Source organism: Parambassis ranga, chromosome 10, assembly GCF_900634625.1.
Source record: "Parambassis ranga chromosome 10, fParRan2.1, whole genome shotgun sequence".
Taxonomy (NCBI): domain Eukaryota; kingdom Metazoa; phylum Chordata; class Actinopteri; family Ambassidae; genus Parambassis; species Parambassis ranga.
In genome coordinates, this window is record NC_041031.1 from 5,194,095 (window position 1) to 5,219,388 (window position 25,294).

Sequence of the window (25,294 nt, forward strand, 5' to 3'; positions counted from 1 at the left end):
GATTGCTTTTTATGATCCATTTTTTTTAACTGAGGTGTGATGGCGCGCTCATCGAATCACACCATCAGAAGCTGTTGGCGCCACTTTGTGAAAGCGGAGCTGGGACTTAGATTATATCATTAAGTCAGGCTTAGAGGTACTAGGATATATATAAGAAAATATTATTTTAAACGTGTGCTTTTATTTTAAATGGGGGGAAAAGAGACACTTTAAAGCTGTGAGGATTCCATGTGTGAAATATTTCAGGCAGTATCAAAAGAATTCCTGTTCATCCCTGTGAATGGACCACCCCATGATTTGATGTCATTAGATCACCTTTTAATAAATGTTGATTCTTACATCAATTACACAGAGAAACATCCAGGATCAGCTCTGGTTTTAAACAGGGCACCCTGATTACACAAAGAAAGACAGCACATCCACACAGAGGGGCCGCCGGCTGATTGAAATAAACTAACATGTCCAGTTTTATTAGCTTCTAGTGTAAAAAAAAAAAAGATGCACATTTAGTGCAGAGTGAAATTACTCTTAAAGGTGTCACACAATGGAGTTTCACAAATAAGGTAAACTTGTTCAACCAAAATTGCAAAACCTGCATCACATCAGTGTGTCTTAAATAACTGAATTCACATGAAATGACAAACTGTTTATAATAAGTCTTTTTTCTCTCATTTTCTTTCAGATGGTCCAGACTGGAAGACGGGTTCTCCGGGTCAGCCTGCCCCCCCTCTCTTATGGTCTTCCAGCTAAGGTGCATCTAGTGTAGTCAGTGAAGTAGTTCAGTATCTACTGCCCTAGTTGCTCCTTCTGGCTGGAGGGCTTGTTCTTTTTCAGTGCTTGAAATATTTTTCAGCACATTTGCCCTGAAAAAAGCCGTTTGTGATGAAAAGTATCTGTTTATAGAACACAAACACCTGTTCTCCAAGTGTGACTTGTTCCTGCTTTCTGTTGACTGACTTATATTACTGCAGCGCTGCAAAACGAATGTATAGAAATAAATATTCCATCATTTGTTTTCAGTAGGATTTCACTCAGCAGGTGTGAAGTGATGGAATCTTTTTTGGTCTGAGGCTGAACACGCCGTGGACGCTGCAGTTTGAAAGTGCTCACAGTGCAGGTAGTGCTCTAACCATCTACTGCAGTTTGTGCACTTCAGGTACTGCTGGTCATCTCCCATCAGCCCTCGCTGCAGCACTTTAAAAGAAGAACTCAGCTGTGGTTTACAGCCAGTTTTGTTGGTTTGCTCTCAGCTGCTGCCAGTCTCTGCTGTGCAAATCCATGCAAAGCTCTCTGTTCCTCAGACACACACGCACACACCCACCCACCCACACACACACACATACAGATGCACTTTTTGTGTTTCCTCTCGCTCCAAGCTTTGAGAAAGACTTGAAAGACTAAAAATGTCTCACTGCAGGCACAAATGGAGGAGTTTCTTTTGTGCAACAGACATTTCATTGCTGTTTGTCTTGCTGTTTTCGGGTGGATGACTCCGCAATTTCAATACAATACACAATGTCAAAAATTGCACAGTATCCATCTGTAATCCGCCGGATGTTGTTAAACAGCTTTATGTGTATTAGAACTCTAATTTGACGGAAGTTTAATCTACATAGGATGAGATGGTTGGCACGCAGAGTGAACACTAGATGGCACCATCACAACTTTAATGTCTCGGGTCCATGTCCAAAATGAGATTTATAGAAGAAGATATTGGTAAAAATACCATGAGGTTATGTTATCAAATGTAATGTATGTAATTACTTAATGAGATGTTTGTGCTGATTTATTTCTACGCACTTTCTCTGTGTGGTTAAATAATAAAAGCAGAGTCCAGCTCATGCAACACTGTCATAACAATGTGATATTTTATTGTAATATATGCGCAGTTGCTCTCTGTGAGTGTGAGTAGAACAATATACAAGTACCGAGTCCTAATTGCCTCCTTTAACACTCAGCGCCATTCATCTAAAGCGACAACAGCCCGCGCAGCGCATTAATCCTCCTTCTCTCTGCGCCCCTGCACCCACACAGGACCACTGCCTCACATCACTACAATTACACGAGAGAGGGCTGATCTCGCTTTACGCGCAACCACAGTTCACGCGCGTATGGACGAGCACGCACATTCATCCGGGGCGCGTTCATCTGCGCAGGGACCTCAGAGTCAGTGCCGCAAGTGAAGTGAGGGGGGTGGGGGGGCTCATAAGTTATCAGCATCGGTGAGGATTCACCAAGGAGCTCATTCCAGCAGCTTTTCCAAGCGGCCAGACCGTTGAAGAGGAAGGAGGGGAAGCGGAAGGATGCTGATCCGAGCAGAGCTGGGAGCTGCAGCTTCACCTCATCAGCGCGAACGTGGAATCCTCCTGTAACTTTTAATGTGCTGAAGTTCACCTCAGAGGTTTCGTCGCTCTGCTCTGTCCGGTTTGTGCTCAGTGCTGCTCGCCTGTCATGGTTCTTTCATCAGTCCACGGTGCGCTCTTCCTGTGCGCCTTCCTCCAGCTGTTCTCTCTTCCCGGCGGCCAGGTGCCAAACTGCCAGGAGGTGCGCAGAGTGTTTCAGTCTCTACACCCGGGCTCCAAATGGGTCCCTGAAACCCCAGTGTCAGGTAACTCTTATCACTCTACTTTACACACTCTATTTTGGCACTTTAATCCAGTTTCACAGTGCAGTGTCAGCGGATATAACCACCGGAACTATAGTCTACCACCATCGCGCTTTTTTAAGGCTGACCTCTCAGCAGATCCAGCCCAGTCACTCTCCACCCCTCTGGCTGAATGGTGAATTTTCAGCCAGAGGAAACATCTGTTGTTGGGCATCTTGTTAATTAAGTTAATGTACTTTGTCCAGTCTTGATCTAAACATGGAGCTAAGCCCTGACTTAACCTGCCTTTGCTCAGAGCAGTGAAAGCTGGAAGGAGATAGTGTAGTATGTCTCTGCAAGTGTTTGTTCCTGGAGTGAACTGTGATTTGATTAATGATCATGTTCAGGCCACAGTTTTTTTTCTCAGCCACACTGAATATAAAATACTGGTGTGACAAGAACAGTGAGCAAACTGAGAACAATTCAGCAGAAGAAGCATCCCAACAGGATGGCTCTTGTTTCCCAACTGTCACACTTGTATTTTGTGAAGAGGAAGGACTTTGTCTTGACCTGCAAACACTCTGAGCTGATAGTGAAACAATTCAGGTCTCTGTATTGACAGAAAAAAACAGCTCCACCTCTCTGTCCTGTGTAGCAGAACACAGCGTGGGGCTGTGGTGGAGCCTGTTGCGTGCATTCTGATTCAGTATGTAAATGGAGATCCCTCTCATGTGGCTGAATCACAGCCAGCTGCAAATGTTAATTGGGTGTTTTAGTGTCATATCAGCACGGAAAAGTGCTCCAGGTTAACTGTTTTCTCTTCACGCCATTTTTTCTCTCTCTCTCTCTCTCTCTTTGAGCTACACCAAATAATACCAAATGTGCTGTAAACATGCACGAGTGTAACTAATCACTAAATGCTTCAGTTCAAACAGCAGGGAGAGAAAAAAGCTCCATGCACTTTAAAGCATAATTTGTCACGCTGCCTCCACCACATATTATAATCTCCCATCTTATAAGGTGCATGCAGCTCCAACCACAGAGCCCCTGAATTTCTGCACGCATCCATCTTTAATCACACACCTTCCACTCAGGACATCATGTGCTTCATATGCTCAGCCAAAAGGCGAAGGGGGGGTGGGAGGGTGGAGGTGCAGACAGCAGTGGCAGGCCAAGAGGAATATTTTGCCTTTTCCAAATGTGAGGCAGAGCAGGCCAGCTGTCTGTGCACCTTCACAGGAGATAAATCCCCCAGTCAACCAGAGGACGAGCCATCTGAGACATCAGTGCAGTTGGTCTTGTACGACTCAGATTATTTCTGTTTTAGTGGGAGACTCGTGTAAAAGCAGCAAGTCCACAAACAGTAGAAACAGAAGTTCAAAAATGTTGCTTTGTTTCCCTGAGCTGACAAAACAAGGCATGACTCCTCCTTTGGACTTGCAGAGATCTTAAGACAGTCAATTCTTATATTCTATCAGTATTTTGTTTCTTGTTTTCACAGACCATGGATCAGTTTTGCTGCAGTTTGTTTAAATGATTCACACCGAGTTCTAACAGCACAAGTCCTGGCGGCATTAGGGTCTATTTATGTGCAGCTTCACCTAAATGTAACATTTCTATTAAACAGAACGTACAGTGTGTTCATTCACACACAGCCTGTATTTGAAACATTATATCTAATACATCATTGACAAAATACAGACGTAATGCCTTAAAACAGGCAAAGAGCTGCAGTTTAATAAAGCATGGTAATCATATTGATAATATGACAAACAATGAAACATGCTGTTTAAGTGGCGCTAACAACAAGGTGCATGTTTCCAGGGGACCCTGAAAGGTGACGGACCTAGCTTTCACATGCATGTTTGGGTCTTGCTTCTTCATCATTCGTGTTGGAATTGAGCTGAAATGTAGGTTTGTATTTTGTTTGTTTGGTCACATTTAGCATGTCAATTTAAACATTTCAAACTCTGGAAACCTCTGGCACTGTTTGCACCACCTGTGGCCTTTCTAATGGAAGGCGTTTTCTTATGTTGCTGCTGTTTTTGTGTATTTGTCTTGCCTCCCAACCGCCATGGTACTTTAGATTTTATTAAAAATGTATTTTAAAGGTAGGGTAGGAGATTTTGAAAACTCAGTGAGAGTCAGCCAGATTTTGAAAGTAAACACACGCCCCTTTCTCTCGGAGCTCACCCCAAAGCCACGCCTCCCAACCAGCCTGTGACTTCGGCCATCATGCACATACCTCTCTGATGCACAGAGCAGGAAGAGAGTGACAACCAGCCAATACTCTGCGCAGGGTCCACCCGGAGGATTGGCTGATGTTTCTAGCATTTTATAGCTTCCACAGATGATTCATATTCTTCGTTTTAAAGCGAAACAGCCGAACTAATTAGAGTTACACTCAGTGTAACTCTAATTAGTGTAAGTTACACTAATAACTAATAACAAAAAGTGCATCAGAATGAAATCTCCTACCCTACCTTTAACTGTAAAAAAAACCTGCTCCATTGAAAAAGAAGTGGTGCCTCTGGTTCAGTATACACCGTTGAAAGTTACCAGGCACTGGGATTTTTTATAAATCTCAGCTCCCCCAGTTTTTTTAGGAGTAGACTTTTCAGTGTGAAATATGCATTTCACTTTTAGCACTTTCTCCTTTGTTTTTCATTCCTCATCCATTATGTATCCTTGTCATTAATTCATACAGGATAAGTTGAATCTGCAGTTCCATCTTGTGTAATTGTTCTCAACTTTGTGCTCGGTTACAATTTGGTGAGTAAATGTGGAACACAGGGCTTGTTGTGCAGTTGAATGTAACACCAGTGTTTCACCGAGGCATACAGTAAATAAAAGATTGATGAAATTCTGTGTTGAGGATAGTTGTGACCTGACTGAGGGAAGTATCTGTGTGTGTGTGTGTGAGGGGAGGTGACGTGGCCTGTATTGATATGGAGTATTATGTGGGGGAGATATCCGCAGGAAGGCAGAGCAGAATTCTAATAAAGATTCACGAGGTGCTGAGGGTGAGCAAAACGGGAAAGAACAAAAAAAAAGTTTTTATTTCCACCACCACCACATTACGGCTGTGGGAGTTGTTACCACTCATGTCTTTGTTGTGGTTGTTGCTGTGGGTGGTTGGAGTGGCTGAAGGTGAAATGGAGGCTGGGTGTCAGTTCACTCCAACGTGTCATCATATATGTGCAAGCGGCAGCAGCAGCAGCAGCAGCAGGCGAACACTTTACCCCAGGACATGAGTGTAAAAGCTGCTCGCTCATGTCAGCAGCGGTTTGAGAGGGGGGCGTGCTGGATCTCTGACAGCAACTGCAGACCTGAATCATGAGAGGAGCATCAGATTCTCAACAAATACTAGTGTGCTGGAGGCAGAGCTGACAGTTGCCACTTATTTCTCGTCTGTGGCCCTATGAAAGAGTTCTTTCTTTCTTTCTTGCAGGGTGGCTCGTAGCTTGCCATGATACAAACATCTCTTTTAAATTAATGTTTTGTGTATTTTCTTACTTTCTTCCTTGTTGAGTTTTGAGCACAGTTTAATTATTCTGTGACATAGTTTGAGTCCATACATTTCTGCACATATTTCACCTCTAAAATTAAAAAACAAACTATTAATATCACAAAGTTAAGGGTGCGCATGTAGCACTAATTTCCTAACATCTCTTTAAATGTATTTCTTGCTGCTCATGCGAGTGTCGTTGAATTGAAGCTTAAGGTATCTGCCCATTGTAGCTCTTTGCCACAGAAAATGCTGTCAAAGTGAATGGTGTAGTGGAGTTGCAGGTGAACTTTCTTTTAGTTTGGATTCAGGTCAACATTTCAACCAATCAGCACATGCCCTGCACACATAGGGGGCACCATGTTGGTTTGTTGGATGACTGCATGAAGGTGCTTCTCCATAGCGTTTGCCCTGTTTTTCTGTGCAGTTGTTCTGTACTGACTGGAGGAGGTCAGGTCCAAGCCCTCCATAAAGGAGGCCAGCTGACCCCCCCTCACCGCCCTCCTCAGATCTGCCCCTGTGGATGAGGACTTCTCAGTAATTAGCAGCTCATCCATGCCTGTTGTCGGTTATCATCCTGCTTTTTAGATGGCTCTAATGAGTTAATCTGATCTGAAGCACTTTTTGTCTACATAAACACTGATTGTGTTGATTCAGATCTCCCTCTTTAATAAAAGGGGACGTGTGTTTACTGCCTCTTTGTTGTGTGTACACTTACAATGACTGAATAAAAGGGACTCTTGAAGTATTGCTTCACCAACTGATGTAAAGTAGAGCAGCTCTAAAAATACTTAAAACAGTTGTAATCCCCAGTAGCTAATGATATTATCGTTGCTTAGCATGGTTAGAAAATGCTCTGTCTTACTTCTCGTATTGTCTCTACAAAGTGACGCTGCCTTATTTTGCCCCGGAGAGGCAGCCATGCTTTCCCACACGCTTCCACTCCACACGGCTGGTTGTTGTATAATTTATGCTCATAATGAACAGCTTTTAGCATATTCTATATCTTAATACAACTTGTTTTTTCCCCATGGTCTCCATCATTAAACTTGCATAGTGATAGCTTTCTAATTGGTTCTGGGAAACTTACACACACACACACTGCATATGCGGTTGCCCCCATTCCCCTGACTCCCCGAGCTTGTTAAAGATGTGAGGATAGGGACTCCTCGCCCTGGTCTGTGTGTACACAGCACTGCTGGAGTTTCCACAGTGGCTTTTTTAAAAGAACCTTTTTTTTTCTCTGTCATCAGAGAAGCAGTGTAGGATGGTGTTGGTCAGAGAAGGCTGTGACGAACTGAAGGGCGATCAATGTGTTTTTAAAAGGCAGCTTGTTCTGCATGTTGAATGGTCAGGTTTCTTTTCAGTATATTGATTGAAAGTATGTAATAATTTAAAGGCATCACCTTGAGCTCAGGTTTGTGTGCTGAGGGAAATTTACATCTAAATTGCTGCACCCCCCCCCCACACACACACACACCTTGTCTGTCTTCATTTTATTTTGGAGAATTGGCCATCAGGATGCCAAAAAAATCGACTAATTAACCAATAACAGGCTGATGGAAAGTTGGCTTTCGGTGCCCAGTAGCTATTAAGCTCAAGGTAGGTGAAGTGAAACAAGCTCAGAACAAAACTGTGCACAGATGAAAAGGAAGGGGGGAGGAGAGAGAGAGAGACAGAGCGGAGCCTACAGCAAAGAGGAGAAGCTGATTCCCCAGTGATCCGTCAGTCAGAAATAAGGTTTTATTTAGACGGTGTGATTTTCTGATTTGTGAAACTCCACGGGGAATCATTTTCCTTCCCGATCCTTCGCTTACTTCTCAGCGCTGTGGAACTTCTGTAATGAAACACATTTATCATCTGTAAAACGACAAAGCTGCAGATGAATCTGTCCGTTTTACCAAAGATAATTGCTAAATCCCCGTCTCTTTTTCAGCTCCGGCCGCGTTCGCCTCACCTGTGCTGCTATTGACAGCTTAATAATTTTATCCCTGCAGTCTGAAATTAACTTGATCTTATCCGTCAGGGGTCTTTTGTCAGTATTGATTTAAGATATTAAGGCTGTCAGTGTGCATATAAAGGGTGCTGTGTGACAGCTTTATTGCCTCTTTCACTCATTAGACTGTACACCTCACACTCTGATGGGAGTGAGCTGAGCCTGTCTGATTCCACAGCACTTATTAATTATCCAGACCGCCACTCTGTTGCATCTCCTGGCAGTTTAACTTCCTCCATGTTGGCATTGTTGCAGTCTGAGCTCCCAACGTCTATTGTTTGAAGATCTCAAAAAAGCAGACAAAGCCTCACACCGATAGAGATATTCACTTTTTATTATTAAGATAAACCCTCCGTCTTTCTTCTGACACACTCGTTATCAGGACCCCCTCCCTTTTCTTCCAAATGAATCTCTCTTGCTTCGTCTCTTTATCCTCTGCACCCCAAGCAGTGGCAGCTGAAGCTGGCAGACTCCCCTGACATTTGTTTACCACGCCATCAATCAGGCTCTTGTCACTGACACCGCTCAGGCAGCAGATCCTGCAGACAACTCCTCAGCTCAGCTTGGCACATTACAACTGCAGCCTCCACTGAGCTTTCAGCAGCCGTTTGGGACAAAGGAGGGAAGCACCAAAAGGAGGGGGCACTCCTCTTTGTATTTAAACGTCGAATGGTTTTACCCTATTTATGTCTCTATTTGCACTATGTAAAAAAAATTAGAAACTCTTCACAGCTGATCTGTTCTGTATGTGAAGGCGCCGTCATTCGATTGTTTGAACACAGTACTTTAGAATCGATTTTTCTCACTGTGACATTGTGACGGCAGAGGCGTGTAAGGCAACAACAGGGTGATGTTCTTTGTGAACCTTGTCCTTGAACCTCTGCAGGCCTCCGTCCTTGATCAGACCAAACGCTGATTGCTTTTTTCTCCCTTCCCACTGACATGAATTGAAATCATTTATTTGGAGTATGTTCTTTAATTGGCTTTGTGTTTGGCTCCAGTCAAACATTCTTGTCACCTTTAACTGTATTTTCACATTTGAATGGGGATCCGGCCTTAGATGATTTTTTTATATGTCATACATTATAAAAGCAGTATGTTGCTTGTGTGAATGTGTCGAAGCTTCCTGCTTTCATCTTTTTGACTATTGAAATACGTGTGTTTTAATCTGTGGCCTTGAGAGGTAGACAAAGTGTGTGTTGACCAAATTCTGATGTATTGCTTGACTGGGCATCAAAATGATTTATTTTGAAGTTGCATTTTTACATAATATTTATACTCATTAAGCCGGCAGGTTCTGCAGATTGTGTACTTTGTGCGCACGGAGCAAGCTGCTGAATCCTTTTGTTTGTGCTTCTGTTTTTGAAAATTAAACAACAGTGGCTCTGCAGCTCCTTCCCTCCGCTCATCCTGTCTCTGCTGATTTCCTGCCAGGTGCGGATCTGCAGGTTTGCCAAACCAAAGGCCCGACCTGCTGTTCCAAGAAGATGGAGGAGCGGTATCAGGTGGCTGCACGCAGCAACATGGAGTCCGGCCTGCAGGCCGTCAGCGCACAACTCAAACGCCTCATCATTCAGAATGCTGCCATTTTTCAAGGTGAGCAGTCAGTAGAGTTATGATTTAACTGTAATACAGAAAGACAACATCGTAACTTTATATACGTTTAAATTCAGCACTGTCTGTATTTGACTGTCTTGGCTACATCACGTCTTCACATCAGCGGCTCACTCCTCCAGACAGTGAGTCACATTTAAATAAAGTAGAAGCATAATACGCTCAGACAGGACCGAAACGCTCAGCTGCTGTTCAGCTAAATGTTAGAATGGCAGAGACGTGCGGTTTAAGTGACTTTAGATGTAGTGTGGTTGTCGGTGCCAGACATGTTGTTCCAGAAAGTGACAGCCTCCTGAGATTTGGTGCACTGCAGTCGTGATGACTGTTATTTACAGAGAGAACGACCGCAGACTGGATGAGAGCGGTCAGAGGAGACCTACTGTTAGGAGTGGCTCAGGCTAACAGACGTATGCAAAATAACAGCTCAGCGCAGCGCTGATGTGAAAACTGTAGAAGTCGTCAAACCTGGAAGGGCTGAAGTGCTGTCAGCTGAGAAAAATGAGGGTACAGGAGGCAGGTGACTGCTGGAAGTGAGTAACTGAACGATAGAATGACAACGACGAGACAGACGGCGAAGAGAGAGGGAGACGGTGTGACAACATCAAGTCAGGATGTTTTTGCCAAACTGTAGCTTTAAAGAATAAATACAGTCTTACACTGCTTTACATTACACTGGTGACTTCTTTTATGAATTCTGTTGGTTGTGAGCAAGATGTCAAACACAGACCATACATGAAGCCTAATAATTCTGTTAATGGAATAGTCTGACACTGAGACCGAGATCACCTATCATGTATCATCATATATCCTTCTATCGGTCCTATGCTAAGCTAACTAGCAGCTGCCATAAGCTGATTTCCTTTATTTAAAAATAAAAGCAAAAATATAAATGAAGTGATAATGTACTCAGTTGCTTGTGATTTCATTTATAGTGTCAGATTGCCACACATGCACATAGGTCCTGACAGGACTCGTAGGTCCCCTTTCATACTCTTGATACAATTACAGATTGAAATTGGTTGACAGCCCTAATATGCCCCTTGACAGCGCGAAGGCGCAGGACATCACAGCCAAGATAGCACAAATGATTGCATCGAGGGACCTACCATTCGCTTTTGTAGAGAACCCTGAAAGTATCGGATCGAGACTCGGTATCGGCAGATACTCAAAATCAAATGACTTGGACTCGAGGGCAAAAAAACCTGATCAGGACACCCCTTATTACAATCCCATTCACATGAATTACAAATCATTGGTGCATCAACTTCGACTTTGTTCAAGCGATCTGAAGAAATCAGAACTTTCGGGCCCAGTCTTTTTTCTTTAGACAGAGACTTGTGGGATCTCAACTCCACTTGACAACTGTTACTACATGTTTCAGTGAATAACCATCACCGTACGTACAACAAAAGTTTCACAACATCTGTTTGTAAAGTCTTTTAGAACTAGCTTCAACAAAGAGGTGCACAACTTTTCTCTTCTTCTCTGCAGCAGTTTCTGAAGTCTTGCTTTCACATATAATGTTGAGCTTTTGTTATCGCACAATACAGGCCTTTCAGTCCAGCACAGCAGCTCTGTTTGCTGTCTCGGGGTTTCTTCTTGATGTTGGATGCGCGGAATCACTGGGCCAACTTTTATTTATTTTTTAAAAGATCGCACACCCATGGGTTGTGAAACGCAGCACCATCCTGACACACCAATTAAAACTTGAGGTTTAATGGGGACCGTGGGGTTTGCTTGACTTAGTTGTTACACACTAACTATGTTAGAGCCTGCCACTGTGGTTTGGCTGCACTTTCCTAGAAGGGGTTCAATACTAATTGCTTTAGCATAGGGCTTGAGAGAACTCCCCAAACACCCTTCGGACTGAAATCCTTTTAACATCCTGGTCTTATCTGTTTCCCTCTACTTCATTTTCATCCTCTCTGTTCTTCCCCCTCTCCTTTTCTGCGACCCTGTCATTCTCCCTCTCCATCTTGCTGCTGTCTTCCTCAATCTGCTTGACTTTTCTTTCTCCTTCCGTCGTTCTCCCTCCGTCTGTCTCTCCCTCTTGTGTTCAGGGCTACTTTTGGGAATTGAGTGCATGCCTTGTTTGCAGTCTTCTTTGCTGCTCTCTGTCTCTTTTCTTCACTTCTGCCAGAGATCAAAGGGCTTCCCCTCTCCACTCCTCTATCTCCCATCTCTGAGTGCTCTCTCTATCCCCCTCTCCTTCCAGCTCCACCTGCCTCGCTCCGCTTTCCCAATCCTCAGACTACACCAGAGGGTTTCACTCTTTTGAAGTCAACTTTTCCAAACAGTAGAAAAGTAATGGCTTTGTCTATCTCAGTCTTTTAAGCAGTAAGATGACAGGCTGCCCTAACATTAGGCTTCTTCTCGATCAATAGCAGGAAATAAGGTAAGCTATTTGGAATGTCTAATGCCTGTGTCTCATTTCCCATATGAGAATCTAATGAGTCCTGGCTGATCTCTTTATAGTATACTTGGGAAATACTACATAAACGCCATCATCCCCACTGATGTGACAGATGATTGGATTTCATTTTGACTCACATTAGAAGAACCATGCAACCCGTGTGCAGAGATTGCCTCGTGCTCAATGGCCCGATGCTGTCGATGTAGTTTAAAATGAGGATCTGTGAACCTGCGCAGGATCTTTAAATCTGTCTTCTACATACGAGAGGCTGATCTTGTGCACGCTGAGAATGTCATTTAGTAAATAAATCATGCAGTGCGATATCTGTGAGGAGTGTGTTAGTGTATGTGGTGTGATGTCATACACCACTGAACTCGAGTCAGCACCGAGGGGGGTTGGTCGGGGAGGGGGGGGGGGGGGTAACATAGTTCCATAGAGTCCTAAAGGGACATTGCACAGTTTTCACACATAAAGCTGGATTTATATGCTTGTCAGAGGTAATAACACAGTCTGTAAAAACACTACCCCTGTGCCTTTGTAGGAACTTTACAGTCTGACTTTGAACCTAAGAAAAATATTCTCATGAGGCTTATAGTGAATACACATTTCAAACAGATGATCTGAGAGCAGCTTGGTCTTAGCATGTAAAGTCTTCCTTGACTTGCCTTGTAAATATTAAGGCAATTAAAACACCCTTGTGCACCTTGTGCATATAAGTGCATGTTAAGTCTCTGGACACATCACTCATGTTGGACAATGTACATAAATCACTAAAGGAAATGATACTTGAAAATAGAAGTGCACCAAATTGAGAGTCACAAAGAGTCACAAATCTCCACAGCAAATAATATCAACAAAAATAGATGGTGTTGTTGGAGCACATAATTACACATTACTGATGCAATGCATACTTGATTCTGATTGGTCAGTCATGGCACTGTGCAGTCTGTTACTCCTGCATTGCTTTGTGTAGAAGAGTCTTCGGAACTGTGGCATCATGCTGTGCTGATGTTGGATTGTAAGAAAGTGACGGTTGGCAGAGAATAAGAATATATTTGTGTAAACTCCACTCTTCTTTTGTGTTGCAACGATCCTTAAACAATGTCTTAACAGCAGCTTATCTAACTAAGTAACAGATTAATGTTTGTGATGTGATTAAACCTCACGTCTCATCCTGTCTCTCTGCTCCATGCCGGTATATCCTGTATCACTGCCAGGCCATGCAGAAACTCATCCAAAACTGTCTTCTGGCATTTGGGTGATTGGCAGCTCTAATTGTTGTTATTTCCCCAGCGACGTGTCCTTCAGAGCTGTACTGCTGCTGCTGCTGTAGTGTTGCTCATGCAGCTGGGTCTGAGCCCGCAGATTAAAAATTAGATTAGCCTCCTTTGTTAACTACAACAGCTTTTAACGTTTTTTTTAAATAAAAATATATAATTTATCAGTTATTATTGCAGCAGCCACTGTGGCAGATGTGGCAGTGTGGGCAGGATATGAGTATTTTTCTGTTGTGCAGTGTAAGATGACACATCAGAAAATGAGGCTCCCCTGACTGCAGTGCTGGTGGAGAGAACAAGACCACACTGCTGTCTGCTTGGTTTCATCACCGCTCGGTGCTCGCAAGGAATAGACTTCACCCAGAAGGGAGTCAGACTCAAGTCGAAAGAGCAAACCCAATTAATAAACATGAGAGGACAGGATTGGCCCGATTGCTTGCAAAGTGAAATATGTGGGGAGAAAAGTTGTGCAGTGTGTGTGTGTGTGCAGATATCAGAGGGCCTGTGTGATATCTGCTGAAAAAAAAGTGGGACAGCCAGGCTGGTGCTCCTGGAATGACTCAATGAGTCCATAGAAGGCTGGCACAGTGGGGTGTTCAAAAACAGGTCTGACTTGGACTACTTTCAGGCAGCATGAGGGCGATCTGTATGTGGCTTCACTCGTTGCTGTGAGGCAGGGGAGCTTTTCTCCACTTTACTCTCAGCTCACATGGGGCAACGCTCTGTAAATGATCGGGAGTTTGGAAGGAGCATGAAAGGATGCTCATATCTTTTTATCAAACAGAAAGACACCCGGCGACCTGCAGAGTGCACCACTCGCTAAACTCAAATTTTGCAAGGACACACACACACACACACAAACACACACACACACGTGTGCCATAATTTACAAAGTTCACTCAACAGATGTGTGAATAAATCTTCTTTTTTTGTCCTTGAGTTCCTCATACATTCCTAGTGGGCCAACAAATTAGCATCTCATTAGCAGTCTCAAAAAATTCTATCGACTTCCCCCTGCTTCTTCTGGATGGGTTTTAATTACTCTAAGTGTATAAGGAATTAGAATGGCATACCCCCTGTGGCCCTGGTGGAGGTGGATGTTGACCTTGAGAGGAGTTTGCCCTCATTTGTCTTCGATAGTGCTGAATGGACGTTAGCTGTGGCAGTAACCCAAACGAGATGTGGCAGGAGGCGGATGATGCAGAACCTGGCAGGGCCAAGATGCCTCTCCATCTAGCAGCCAATAATCAAAACTGGACCTCACTGCCCTATGCATCCATTCCCTGTATCCCGCTCGTTAGCCATCCGCTCGATCCTAAGTGCTCCAGGCATCTGGTCTGTGCAGGCCTTCCCATCATCTGCCTTCCAATAATCATCTCCTGCCTCGCTCCCTCTCTGCGGAGTCATTTTGTCTTCTGGAAAAGTTTCCCTGAGTAATCCAATAACAGTGAGGACTGGTAGGATGTATGCCTGCTGCGAGATGTCTGAAGTTGTTTACTTGCTGCCCCGGGCTAATCTAATAACTTAATGATGGGGAGAGGCAGTTTTGCCATATCCAATGGGCTCCTTCGAGCATCGTTTACCAGACACGATGGAGTATACCGGCCATTACCACATCTTCTTCTATCAGCTTGTAATTTGGTTTTAACATAATTGCTGTGTTTTATCATTATGCGTCACTTATTAGCTGTCTTGTAATGAGATTTTCTGGATGTTTTGAGCACTCTGCTGTGCTGGCAAACTGTCTTACAGATTGATATTTAATAAAGCAGTGTAATTCTTAGGAGCGTGCTGTCTGTTTGAGTTCTGAGGTTTCTCTTGGAGCGCTGGAGCCACAAAGGACGGGGGGAAAAAAAGAAGAGAAGTCAGTGCATCTCTTTGCAGTGAGCCTCAGAGAACATTTTAGTTTATGTGAGCCTGAGGAAGAAACATCAGCTGCAGCTACAGACTCACAAAGACACACTAAAATATCCAGGTACAGCAGTGATGCCACTCTGCCTGTTATTTTACTCATTATCTGGTCCGCTGTTTGCAGAGAACGTCTACTATAAAACAGGCAAGCACCACGGGCAGTCACTAAATAGATGCTTGGGTGCTGTTTGCCACTATATTAAAATATTTGAAGTTCCCTTTTCCTGTCATGTTTTGTCTGTATGTGTCAGGCAGAGCCATGTATGGATGCTGCCGCTTCACTCATTCTTTTACATTGATATAGACGGCGTGGAGGCAGAGACTTTTTTTAAATAGATGCTAAATAAAGATGTTAAACTGTCTTGTAATAAGACACCTTTGTTTTATAAAACAGGCCAAGTAAGCGAAAATGTTTAAATGCCAGCTGGTATTAGACCTTAATCCCTAAATTGATGTCTGACCTTTCAGATGTTGGAGATCTCTTGTTCATTATTAAGAGTTGTAAACTGAAAACAATAATATAGGAAAATAAAACGGTTTCAAAACAAATCCTCAGAGATAAAAAACACGCCTCAGTCATGGGGGCTACTTGTTGAATTTGAGATGCACCGCTCTACAGTTTGTGTTGTCTGTCAGTGACTTTTACCACCTTTATGTGTGTATTCATGTTCATCATCTTCTTTCAGTTCTTACTGCATGAGATGTGTTCCCACTTGTTACTTCTCAGATGGTTTGCTTGTGCATTGAATGCAGCATGAATCCAGCATCTTTGTATTTTAGCATTTTAGCCATTTACTACTGCTGCATTGGCCAAGTCTATATATTTCAACAAATATATAGGTGTCAACAGAAAATACACAGAAAGCTTCATTTACACCTGAATAAATAAAATATGTTTTCAGACTTGAAACAGTGGAGCATTGGAGCTGGCTTTTTTGAGTTTGAACTTATTTAGATTTATGTAGATACATTCACAATAATTCATTATTTTGCACAGCGGCAGCACAGATAGAGGAAGAAGTGCCTAACCCTCTTCTTCCCAGTTTTTCTTTTGTGTCCTCGGTGGTCTTAGCGAGCAGAGGTTCAGTAGGTGGCGTTGGTGAAGGTCGGTCTCTGAGTGGTGGCTCTTCCTTTTCAAACAGGCTCCCTGTTAAGTCTTCCTATTATACAGTAACGAGCGGCAAGAGGAAGAGTTTCATTAGAGTGGGTCAGCGAAGCAAACAGTTTGTTGTTATTATTTTAAAATATAAAATTTAAATCCCCCAATCCTTCATAATATTTAACCATATGTGGCCTGACTGCCACAGCTGCTGCCTTTAGGTTCATCCTCACTTCCTGTTTACATTTTAACTTGAACATTTTCCAGCACTTGTGATGTCAGTAGTAGCTTGTCTCAGGACACTGCCAGTCTACATCTCATCTATAATTGATACTTCTCTGAATCCACAAAATGATGAGATGATCCTGACATTATTGAAATGCAGCGCAGAAGTAGTAGTGCATGTTTGGCTCATCCACAGCAGCTGTAAGAAGCAGCATGTTAAAGCAGCTGAAAGGTTACATAAACAGTCAAGTGTCTGACATGCAGTTTGTTAGCATCATTCTCAGAGTGGCTAATGACTCATTAGTACATCACCTTTGGGATTTTTGTAGCGGTAACACTAATACGTTGTCCTACTTCCAAGCATGGAACTAAAATATCTCAGGAGCTTGGTTTAAATCACCTGGTCAGAGATGAATAATCCCGGCGTTTGTGAGCCTCCACAAATCATGTTAGAGAGGCTGTTAAAACGATCCAACCTCATCCTGTGAATCCTTTCACTTCTCATTCACTCAGATAAACCCTTGTTTTCATTTTTTTACATGCTTTCCATTCTCATTGTTTGCCTTTCCAAACTGTCCGTCTTATCTCCGCAGGCTTTTTGCGAGCGTTGCCAGGCGCTCCTGTCTCCACAGGAGGCCTCAGCCTCCTATACCCAGCAGTGCTGGCATCCTGTTTAAAGTGCCCTGTTGTCTCGCGTGCTTCACAGTACACCTTTTTTTTTTTTTTTTAATCGCGCCTGTCTCTTTTGATTTGACCACACTCAAACCCCCCAAAAAAGTGCGACGGCTGTCTCTCTGCTGATAATGTGTCAGCCAGTCAGCGCCCCATGGGGTGGATATTTGCATATTAATGTCAGCTGTGACTTTGGAAATCTTCAATAGAAGAATTATCTCCACAGAAAGAAATGAGCCAACTCTTTCAGACCTACTCTTTGCGCTGTTCATCTTATTTTTTTCCACCATTATTTTTTAAACAAAGGCTCATTCCTCCATTGAGATAAAGAGTTTCTGTATTATGCTTATATTAATTTTGGAAAGACCTGTGGAGGATTGGTTAGCATTGCTCTTTGAAATCAAAGGAAAAAAAATCACCATCTTTTGTCCTTTAGTGTTTTTTTGTGAATAACATTGTTGTAGTCGATGTAAAAAAAGCCTTTTGTGCGTCTGAAGTGACGTTTACCAGTAGTTGCATCTCCAAATATACTCGCCCTCCTGTTTTTGCGGCTGTGAGGCAGGAATTTGTGCTTTACTTTCCTCAGATCAGACATCACTTAGCTCTGGCAGATCTGCCTCATTATTCATTTATTCTCCTGAGTTTTGATTCAGCTTTGGCGTCACCTCAGCAGAGCGTTATCTGCGGGGCGAACGCATGATTTCTGTTCATCTCTACAATTCCGACACCACCTACCCTGTCGTGTTCTTTAAGCCGATGTGACAAAAAAAATTGTCATGAGTGGTTTCTAGGGACGAGCCAGACTCTTCGTGTTTGAGCCACATTTTAATGATGTGCCCTGTTGCACGCCTCTCGAGCTGAATTTCATCATAGAGGAAAAACAAACAGTGTGGAGTGAGGATCAAAGTGTCATTTGAAATGCTATCATCAAACAGAGCTGAAGGGACTGACAGCTCCTCCCAGCTCTGGCTGGGAGAGGGAAGAAGTCTTTGTTTCTTTCCAAGCCTGATGACTGGTGAGTCAGTTGGGATGGAGAGGAGAGGAGAGGAGAGGAGAGGAGAGGAGAGGAGAGGAGGGGAGAGGAGAGGGGAGGAGAGGGGAGGAGAGGAGAGGAGGGGAGAGGAGAGGAGAGGAGAGGAGAGGAGGGGAGAGGAGAGGGGAGAGGAGAGAGGAGGAGAGGAGAGGGGAGGAGAGGAGAGGAGAGGAGAGGAGGGGAGAGGAAGGAAGATTATAGGAAGAAAGAGTGAAAGCAGCATATCGACATGTACACATCTCACACTGAGCTAATAAGCTCCTGTAAACGAATCACCCGGTGTCTCCATACATCATGCAAGAATTATTTTCTTCATCTTAATGGATGATACAAATCTGCTTTTCAGAAATGCCCACAGTTGTTTTTAATCAAAGCCAGATCTGTGAGATACATCAATGCAAATGGGGGTTCACATTTGAGCAGCGGCATCTATTAACGAGACGTGTTTTAGAAAGTACGCATTTGTCTTCATATTAACCCAGATGGAGTCTACTCTTGGACGTGGCTTTGTTTATGTTCTCACTCCGGGGCAGGCATTCAGTATAAATCTTGAGACTGTGAGTGATTCTTTATTGCTGATGTGTTCCCGCTCCCTTTTTTTCTCACTCTTTCAGTCTGAAGTTATTTGAGTGCAGCTCTGTGGGGGCAACCCCAGCAAGACCTGAAGGTGTTTGATTGTCAATCTTTCTTCTTTGTGCTCAGCATTTGACAGGTTGTGGCCTGGGACATCTGCTCCAGAATTAATCTTCAAGGGTCTCATTGTTTATGAAAAGCATCCTCCTCTTTGGCAACGTGTGCTCCACAGTCGGTTCACTCACAGGACTGAGACGTTTGAACCTAATTCAGGTTGCAGTTCCATAATATCAGCACAGCGTTTCCTTGAATAGGACGATTATAAGACTGTCACAGATGTGAGAAGCGACCCATTTATTTCTGCTCGCAGTTCTTCCTTCACCTCCCGCTCGACCCCAGCAGCTTGCCCTCTACTATCTACTTCAATTGTGCACTTATAGTTCAAAGAGATGCATTTTTCATTTCAGACTATAAAATATTAAAATGCTTATGCAACATGTGCTCAGTCATGCGGACATTACAACCATGTCAGGGCAGGGTGGAGCAGGGCAGAGGGGCTGATCTTACATCTACGGGACCTCATGGCTTATTTCTAACAATATAAATATGTAACAACACTTGACCAAAGTTAACTTCCTCTAAAACCTTGAGACTGCACACACATAAAAATCAGCTGGTAAAATTGTGACCTTGTGCCGCTGTGGTATGTTGTAGTAGAGGAATTCAGATAGAGTAGTACTTTGAGCTACATGCTAATGGCAGAAAGCTAACCTAACATATTGATATCCAGCAGATTGATTACTGTGTCTCGGGAAAGAAAAGCAGAAGAGACTTCATCTACGCACTGCTCTGCTCATGAAAACTCCTGTGCCAGAAGCTAGAAGAATGAATTCACCAAGTTTTTCAACATCAAGTGGAGAGGTAGGCAAAATAAGACTGGGTAGAACGTCTATCCAAGGGCTCACTGCTGTCCAAGGGTTACATGCCTTTATAGGCCGCATCCCTTTGAAGGATGCAGCAACTAAATCGAGGCACAGCGTAGCCTGGCATGATAGCATAGCTGTAAATCAGCGCATCTGCCACAGCTCCAGCTGCAGCCAAGTGCATACTTGTCTTTATTGAAGGAATTATTGATGAAGCAGGACACCATGTTAACCCAGCAGGGGTGTGTGAGGAGGGCACTGTAGCCCAAGGGCGAGTCAGGACCGAAGAGCTTAACGAAGGAAAGAAAGGAAGAGAGGTGGAGGGAGCTGCTGTATACGCCTCTCTGCCCGTGTGGCGTGACTGATGTGAGGAGAAATGTTTGGGTGGTGAGGAGTCTGCTCTGAGTCCCAGTGGAGCCTCATCAGTGGAGAACCCAAACTCAACCCCCCCACCCCTACCCAACTCTGACTGGACGAGAGGCTAAGTGGTGTGAAGCAGTGAGCTCTCCGACAAGCTCCATTACTCCTCCTCAGCCAATTCCCTCGGCCTGCCTGTCAGTGAAGAGGTGATGGGGTGGGTGTTGGGGAGTGGTGGGTCGATCAAAGGAGGTACAACGGAGCCAAGTCTCATTCGTTTAACAGCTCCCTCTTCAGCTGTACACTTTTTAGTAACTTTATAATGAAGGCTCTAAACGCAGTTAATTCTCCCTTGTTACCTTGACTTTTTAACGTGTATTGAGAGGTCTGTCTGTGTCTCTTATTCTATTCAAAGGCAGCGGGGGGGACAAGGGGCGGGAAGATAAACTGTGTCATGGCTAGCTTGAAACTTGTTAGTATCGACCCTTTCAGATTGAGCACCCTTTCATTTATAATTCATCTCTGTCTGATGGGCACAGATGGAGGCTGGAGAGGGTGGGGATAAGCTCTGTTTTAGTATGTTTTCATTAGCAGTCTGAAAGGTTTTCCTGTGATGGCGCTGCTAACAATGAGCCACCAGGGCTTGTGTTTCGGCATTAAGGGAGGCCCCATTGTTGGTGGTGTTGACTCCTGTGCTCTGTCAGGCCTGATGGGTGCTGCTGGGAGACCTGGTGGCCCTCTGGTGGGATGCAGGCCACTCACTGCAGGACTGTGGTCCAGTTTGAACATGGCGGAGTGGAGGGGGAGATCGTTCCATATGAATATTTGAGGAGTTCTCGTCGCTGCAGCTGTTTACTTAACAGAACACGCTTCGGGGCTTCCCTGAAGAGCGCGCCGCAGAGGAGCTGACAGTGTCACCCTGTCACTCACCGCTCTTGTCCTCCACCCACCTTTCCCCTCAGTCTCTCACGGGTGCTGTAGTGCTACCAGTCTCTTTCCCCTCGAGCTCTACCTCCACCCCCCCACCCCCCATCCATCACAGTCCCATCCTGCTGCTTCCTACCTGCCACCCTCTGTAGTGACTGTCATTATTTTTCATTTGTGAGCCATGTTATACAAGGGTGCACTCCTTCAGTGAATGATTCATTGTTTTGCCGCCCGTGTCTCCCTTTCAATTTGTAAACATATCTATATCTGTGATCTGCTCAGTCAAGATGTCGTGATGCCCAATTTGTATGTCACTTCTGACTACGGTGGATTAATGGTCACACTCTGCCGTCCTTCTCCACCACTGTATAGATGATAACGAGCTTTCACCCACTCTGGCCTCTCTTGTCCCTTGGCCTCGTTCTCCTGATGACTGCTCTGAAGTCAGACAGAGTTCATGAGTTCATGCAGCTTTAATAACCGAGATCCCCCCCCAACTTCCTTAATTTCTCACTGTCTCGTCTCTGCAGGCATGACACAGTTCACGCTGCTTAAAGAAGTGGTTCAATATTTTGGGAATGTACTGATGTTACTTGTGTCGGACAGCTTTGTGAGAAGCTCTTGTGTCATATTAAAATGAAAGATTAAAGCCGGCTATGTTAGCATAAAGACAGTCTGGAAAAAGGAAAATAAAATGGCACACTAGTGCCAAGACTAGTGTCTTTAGTATGCACAATGATGTCTCGTTCCATTCTTTTTCAGTGTCTCACATCACTTTCTTCTGGATTAGGAATGCATGATATTATCAGCGAGACATTGTCACATATTGGCCTTTAAATGAAATGTCAGCCAATAAGGTGGAGACTTAATGTTTTATTGTCTGTGAGCTTATAAAAGTTACAGGTGGGTGTGCAGCGTGGAGGCTTCTAGTGTCAGGAACTACTGCCACACGTACTTGCTGTCTGCCCGTGATAGCTCTGCATCGGCATGCCTTCTTATTTCAACAGTGGCTGTCTCGGATTGTGAGGCAGGTGTTGATGAACTTTTTTTTGATGAGTTATAAATCCTCTTTGTGGTTCCATTTTCCCACAGGCGACACATTTTTTTTCTCCAAAACTACGACATATATAAGAGAATGTATGAAAAATAGCATTGATCTTCTGTCTCACTTGAACATATACCGTGAGAAAATGGTTGCCACAGCAGACACCTTTGTACCAAAGCAAAGACTTAAGTAAACATGACAATAAAAAGGCAGGATTTCTCTTTATACTTATAGGCCAGCCTTTCTTTTTTTTTATCCGGCTGCCTTTTTTCTTCCCCTGTCTGGAGGCTTTCTGTTTCCCTCAGTTGAGCGGGATTTGTCACAGGTGTTAGCAGGAAGCTATCGTTCCCATTACACCGCTGTGTCTTTTCTGTCCTGCTTTGAACCCCGCTTCATATTGGTGATCTCAATAATGAAAGCAGGCTCGATACACACGAATAGATCGCATAATCTTAATGGCCGAATCCACATCAGGCTGAGACAGGAGGTCTGTGTGTGTGTGTAAAACGGCTCATTAATTGAAGGAACACGAGCTTCAGTCTCCCTAAGCCGGTGCAGGTTTCCTCTCATGTTGATGTTGCTTTTTCGGCAGCAGCTTAATTTGCACACCTTAAACCACACTGTTGTGTTTTTGTTTGATGCCGGGCTGTTTTTTTTTTTTTTTTACTCGAAGCTATTTGTTGAGCAAAACTGCACAAAAGAGGCTGGTCACGTGTGTGTGTCTGTGTAGGTCAGGTTTTGTTTAATGTTCACACACTCTTCTTCTTCTTCTTCTATCACCTGGACTCCAGGACGTATGACATGTTTATGTTGTACAGTTGAATGTATTGTATAGGTACATAGTAAGTAGAAGTTAAAAGGGAAAAGTATTAAATAGCACGGGCTGAAAAATTTGAACTTTTAAAATGGGTCATCTGCATTTAAAGCTTAGTGAAAGCAGTGCGCTGAATATCTGAATTAAAAAAAAAAAAATGATTTCTTTGAAAACCTTGGACCGACGCATCATTTAATAGATGAATGCAGAACTTTATTGTGATATTTTTTAAAGAAAGGTCTTCATCCATTTCAACAAAAGGTTAAAGGATGTATACGGTGACTACCTTGAACATGGGAAAATATCATCCTCGCAGTCAGAGCACGGTGTGCACCTACATTATCTATATTTAAAGGGTTGTGTGCTGCGTTCCAGCAGGTTAAAATGCAGGTAAAAGGTACAACATGCAACCTTGCCCCAACGTTAAAATGGCAGCACTCTTCATCATGCATTTTTTAAGAAGGGCAGTGAAAGCAGTTTGTAAAAAATGGCGCACACACACACACACAGCAAGAACTGTCCGGTCCCTCATAAAACCCCCAGGAGAGGTGTTGGGTTTAACCACGACATTTCAGAGCAAACTGTAGACAAGACCCAGGGGTGCTCTGGTGACTGGATCTCCTTACAACACTCCAGTATGAGTGCAGATGTTGTCATGAGGTTAAGAGGGTAAAAATTAGAGGAGAGCCTGCGCAGGCTAATGACCGACTCAGGGGAAAATGTGCTCAGCAGCTACTGCAGAGAGGAGAGATATTCAGGCTGCTGATGGGATCACTGCTAGAAAATGTAAGAGGATATGTGTTCAGTGTAAGCTACACTAATCAGACTTCTATTAGCCATCGATTAGATGGCCAGGTGTTAGGAACCTGAAATCACTATCCACCTCTGCACTGACCCTACACTTTACAGAGCTTTAAAGACATCTGTTAGCTCATCGTTCTGCGTTTACAGCCTACAGAACACCACAAGAAAGAAAGACACAACAAGACAGGCCTCAAAATAAATTATATTCACATGTTATTTAAGGGCTCACCATATTGTTATACTTTGAACAGTATGCCCGATCTTACAACTTAAACAAGAACAAGAACAACTGATCTTAACACTGACTTGAAGCAGGGAGAACGGAGCCTCCTTCATTTGATCCCGGTGAATGGACGGAGTGGGTGCTGTCGCTGGGTAAGAAGCAAGGTACACCATGGACAAGTCATCTGTTGCAGAGAGATAGACACCCGTTTATACAGCTACAGCCCATTTAGAATCATCATTTAATGTAACATGCATGTCTTTGGTGTGAAGGAGAAAGCCAGAGCACCCAAAGAAAAACCCACACAGGCACAAGGAAAAACAAAATGGTGAGGGCTGAAGTGGGCAGGCAGCCACGCAAGCATTATGATATCATTGTGAGTTATATCATAATTTAAATATAATCAAAATAGATAGTTTATTCCTGCTGTAAAGTTGGATGTTGCAACAGGTCTGTGGGCATCAGCTCACATTTAGAGGCTGTGCAAGGACGGTTTTGTGGTGCTGGAGTGACAATAGAGGGAAGCTAAGCAGAAAAACAAGAGTGACTCAACAAGATGGCCGACAAAACTAAACTGCAGGTTGACTTTTGAGCTTATAGCCACACATCTCATCACTGAGCCACTAACAGGCCTCCTTTCAGTGTGTGGTTGTATGGAGTAAAGTAACAGGGTCTGTCGTGGGACTGATATTGCGTGTTGCATAGAAAAACTGCTGAGTTGTGTTTCTTTAGGACTTCTTTGTAGAGCACAGCTGACCTTCCACACAAATCCTGTAATTACCAGTTATGGCCACAGAGGCTGCTGTTTCCACTGCCCAGCAAAAGTTACAGCGTTGCTTTAAGACAGGATGGATGGATAGAAGGTTTGCTGTGGATGTTTTCTGATTAGTTAACTGGAGAAAATTTGTTTTTAAGTGTTTTTTAATTGGTGCTTAAGGTACAGTTGAAATTGATTGGATATATGCACGTTTATGTCCCTAAAAACATGTTCCTGGCCTTTACACAACCTCCCATCCAAACAGGAAATGATCAAGGCTAAAGCCAAAATAACTTGGCAGGATTTTAAAGGTTGATGATTTAGAAAGGTCTTTAAGAGACAGAGAGGTCTGTCTGTGTCACAGGAGTCAGTGCTTCATTTTTTTAAGATGTTCATGGCCAGTAAAACCTCGGATGCTTTGAAAACAATGCTTTTGTGTGGCTGATTGTAGATATTGGCTGCAGCCATCAATTCTTTGTATTTCGTTGGTTAGTGTAGCTGAAAGCTCCACTGTTCTTTCAAAAATAATAGGCAGCCTT

The 25,294-nt window shown here is 43.7% G+C and overlaps 1 protein-coding gene across 1 annotated transcript in view; it reads left to right on the top strand.

Moving 5' to 3' along the window:
- Positions 1 to 2,451: 2,451 nt before the first annotated feature.
- The window catches only part of gpc3 (glypican 3), an 83,892-nt gene continuing 61,049 nt past the window's right edge, over positions 2,452 to 25,294 (top strand). The window contains exons 1-2 of the mRNA XM_028416534.1: positions 2,452 to 2,608; positions 9,523 to 9,684. Coding sequence (XP_028272335.1) covers positions 2,452 to 2,608; positions 9,523 to 9,684 — 319 coding nt within the window. The remainder of the gene's footprint in view (positions 2,609 to 9,522; positions 9,685 to 25,294) is intronic.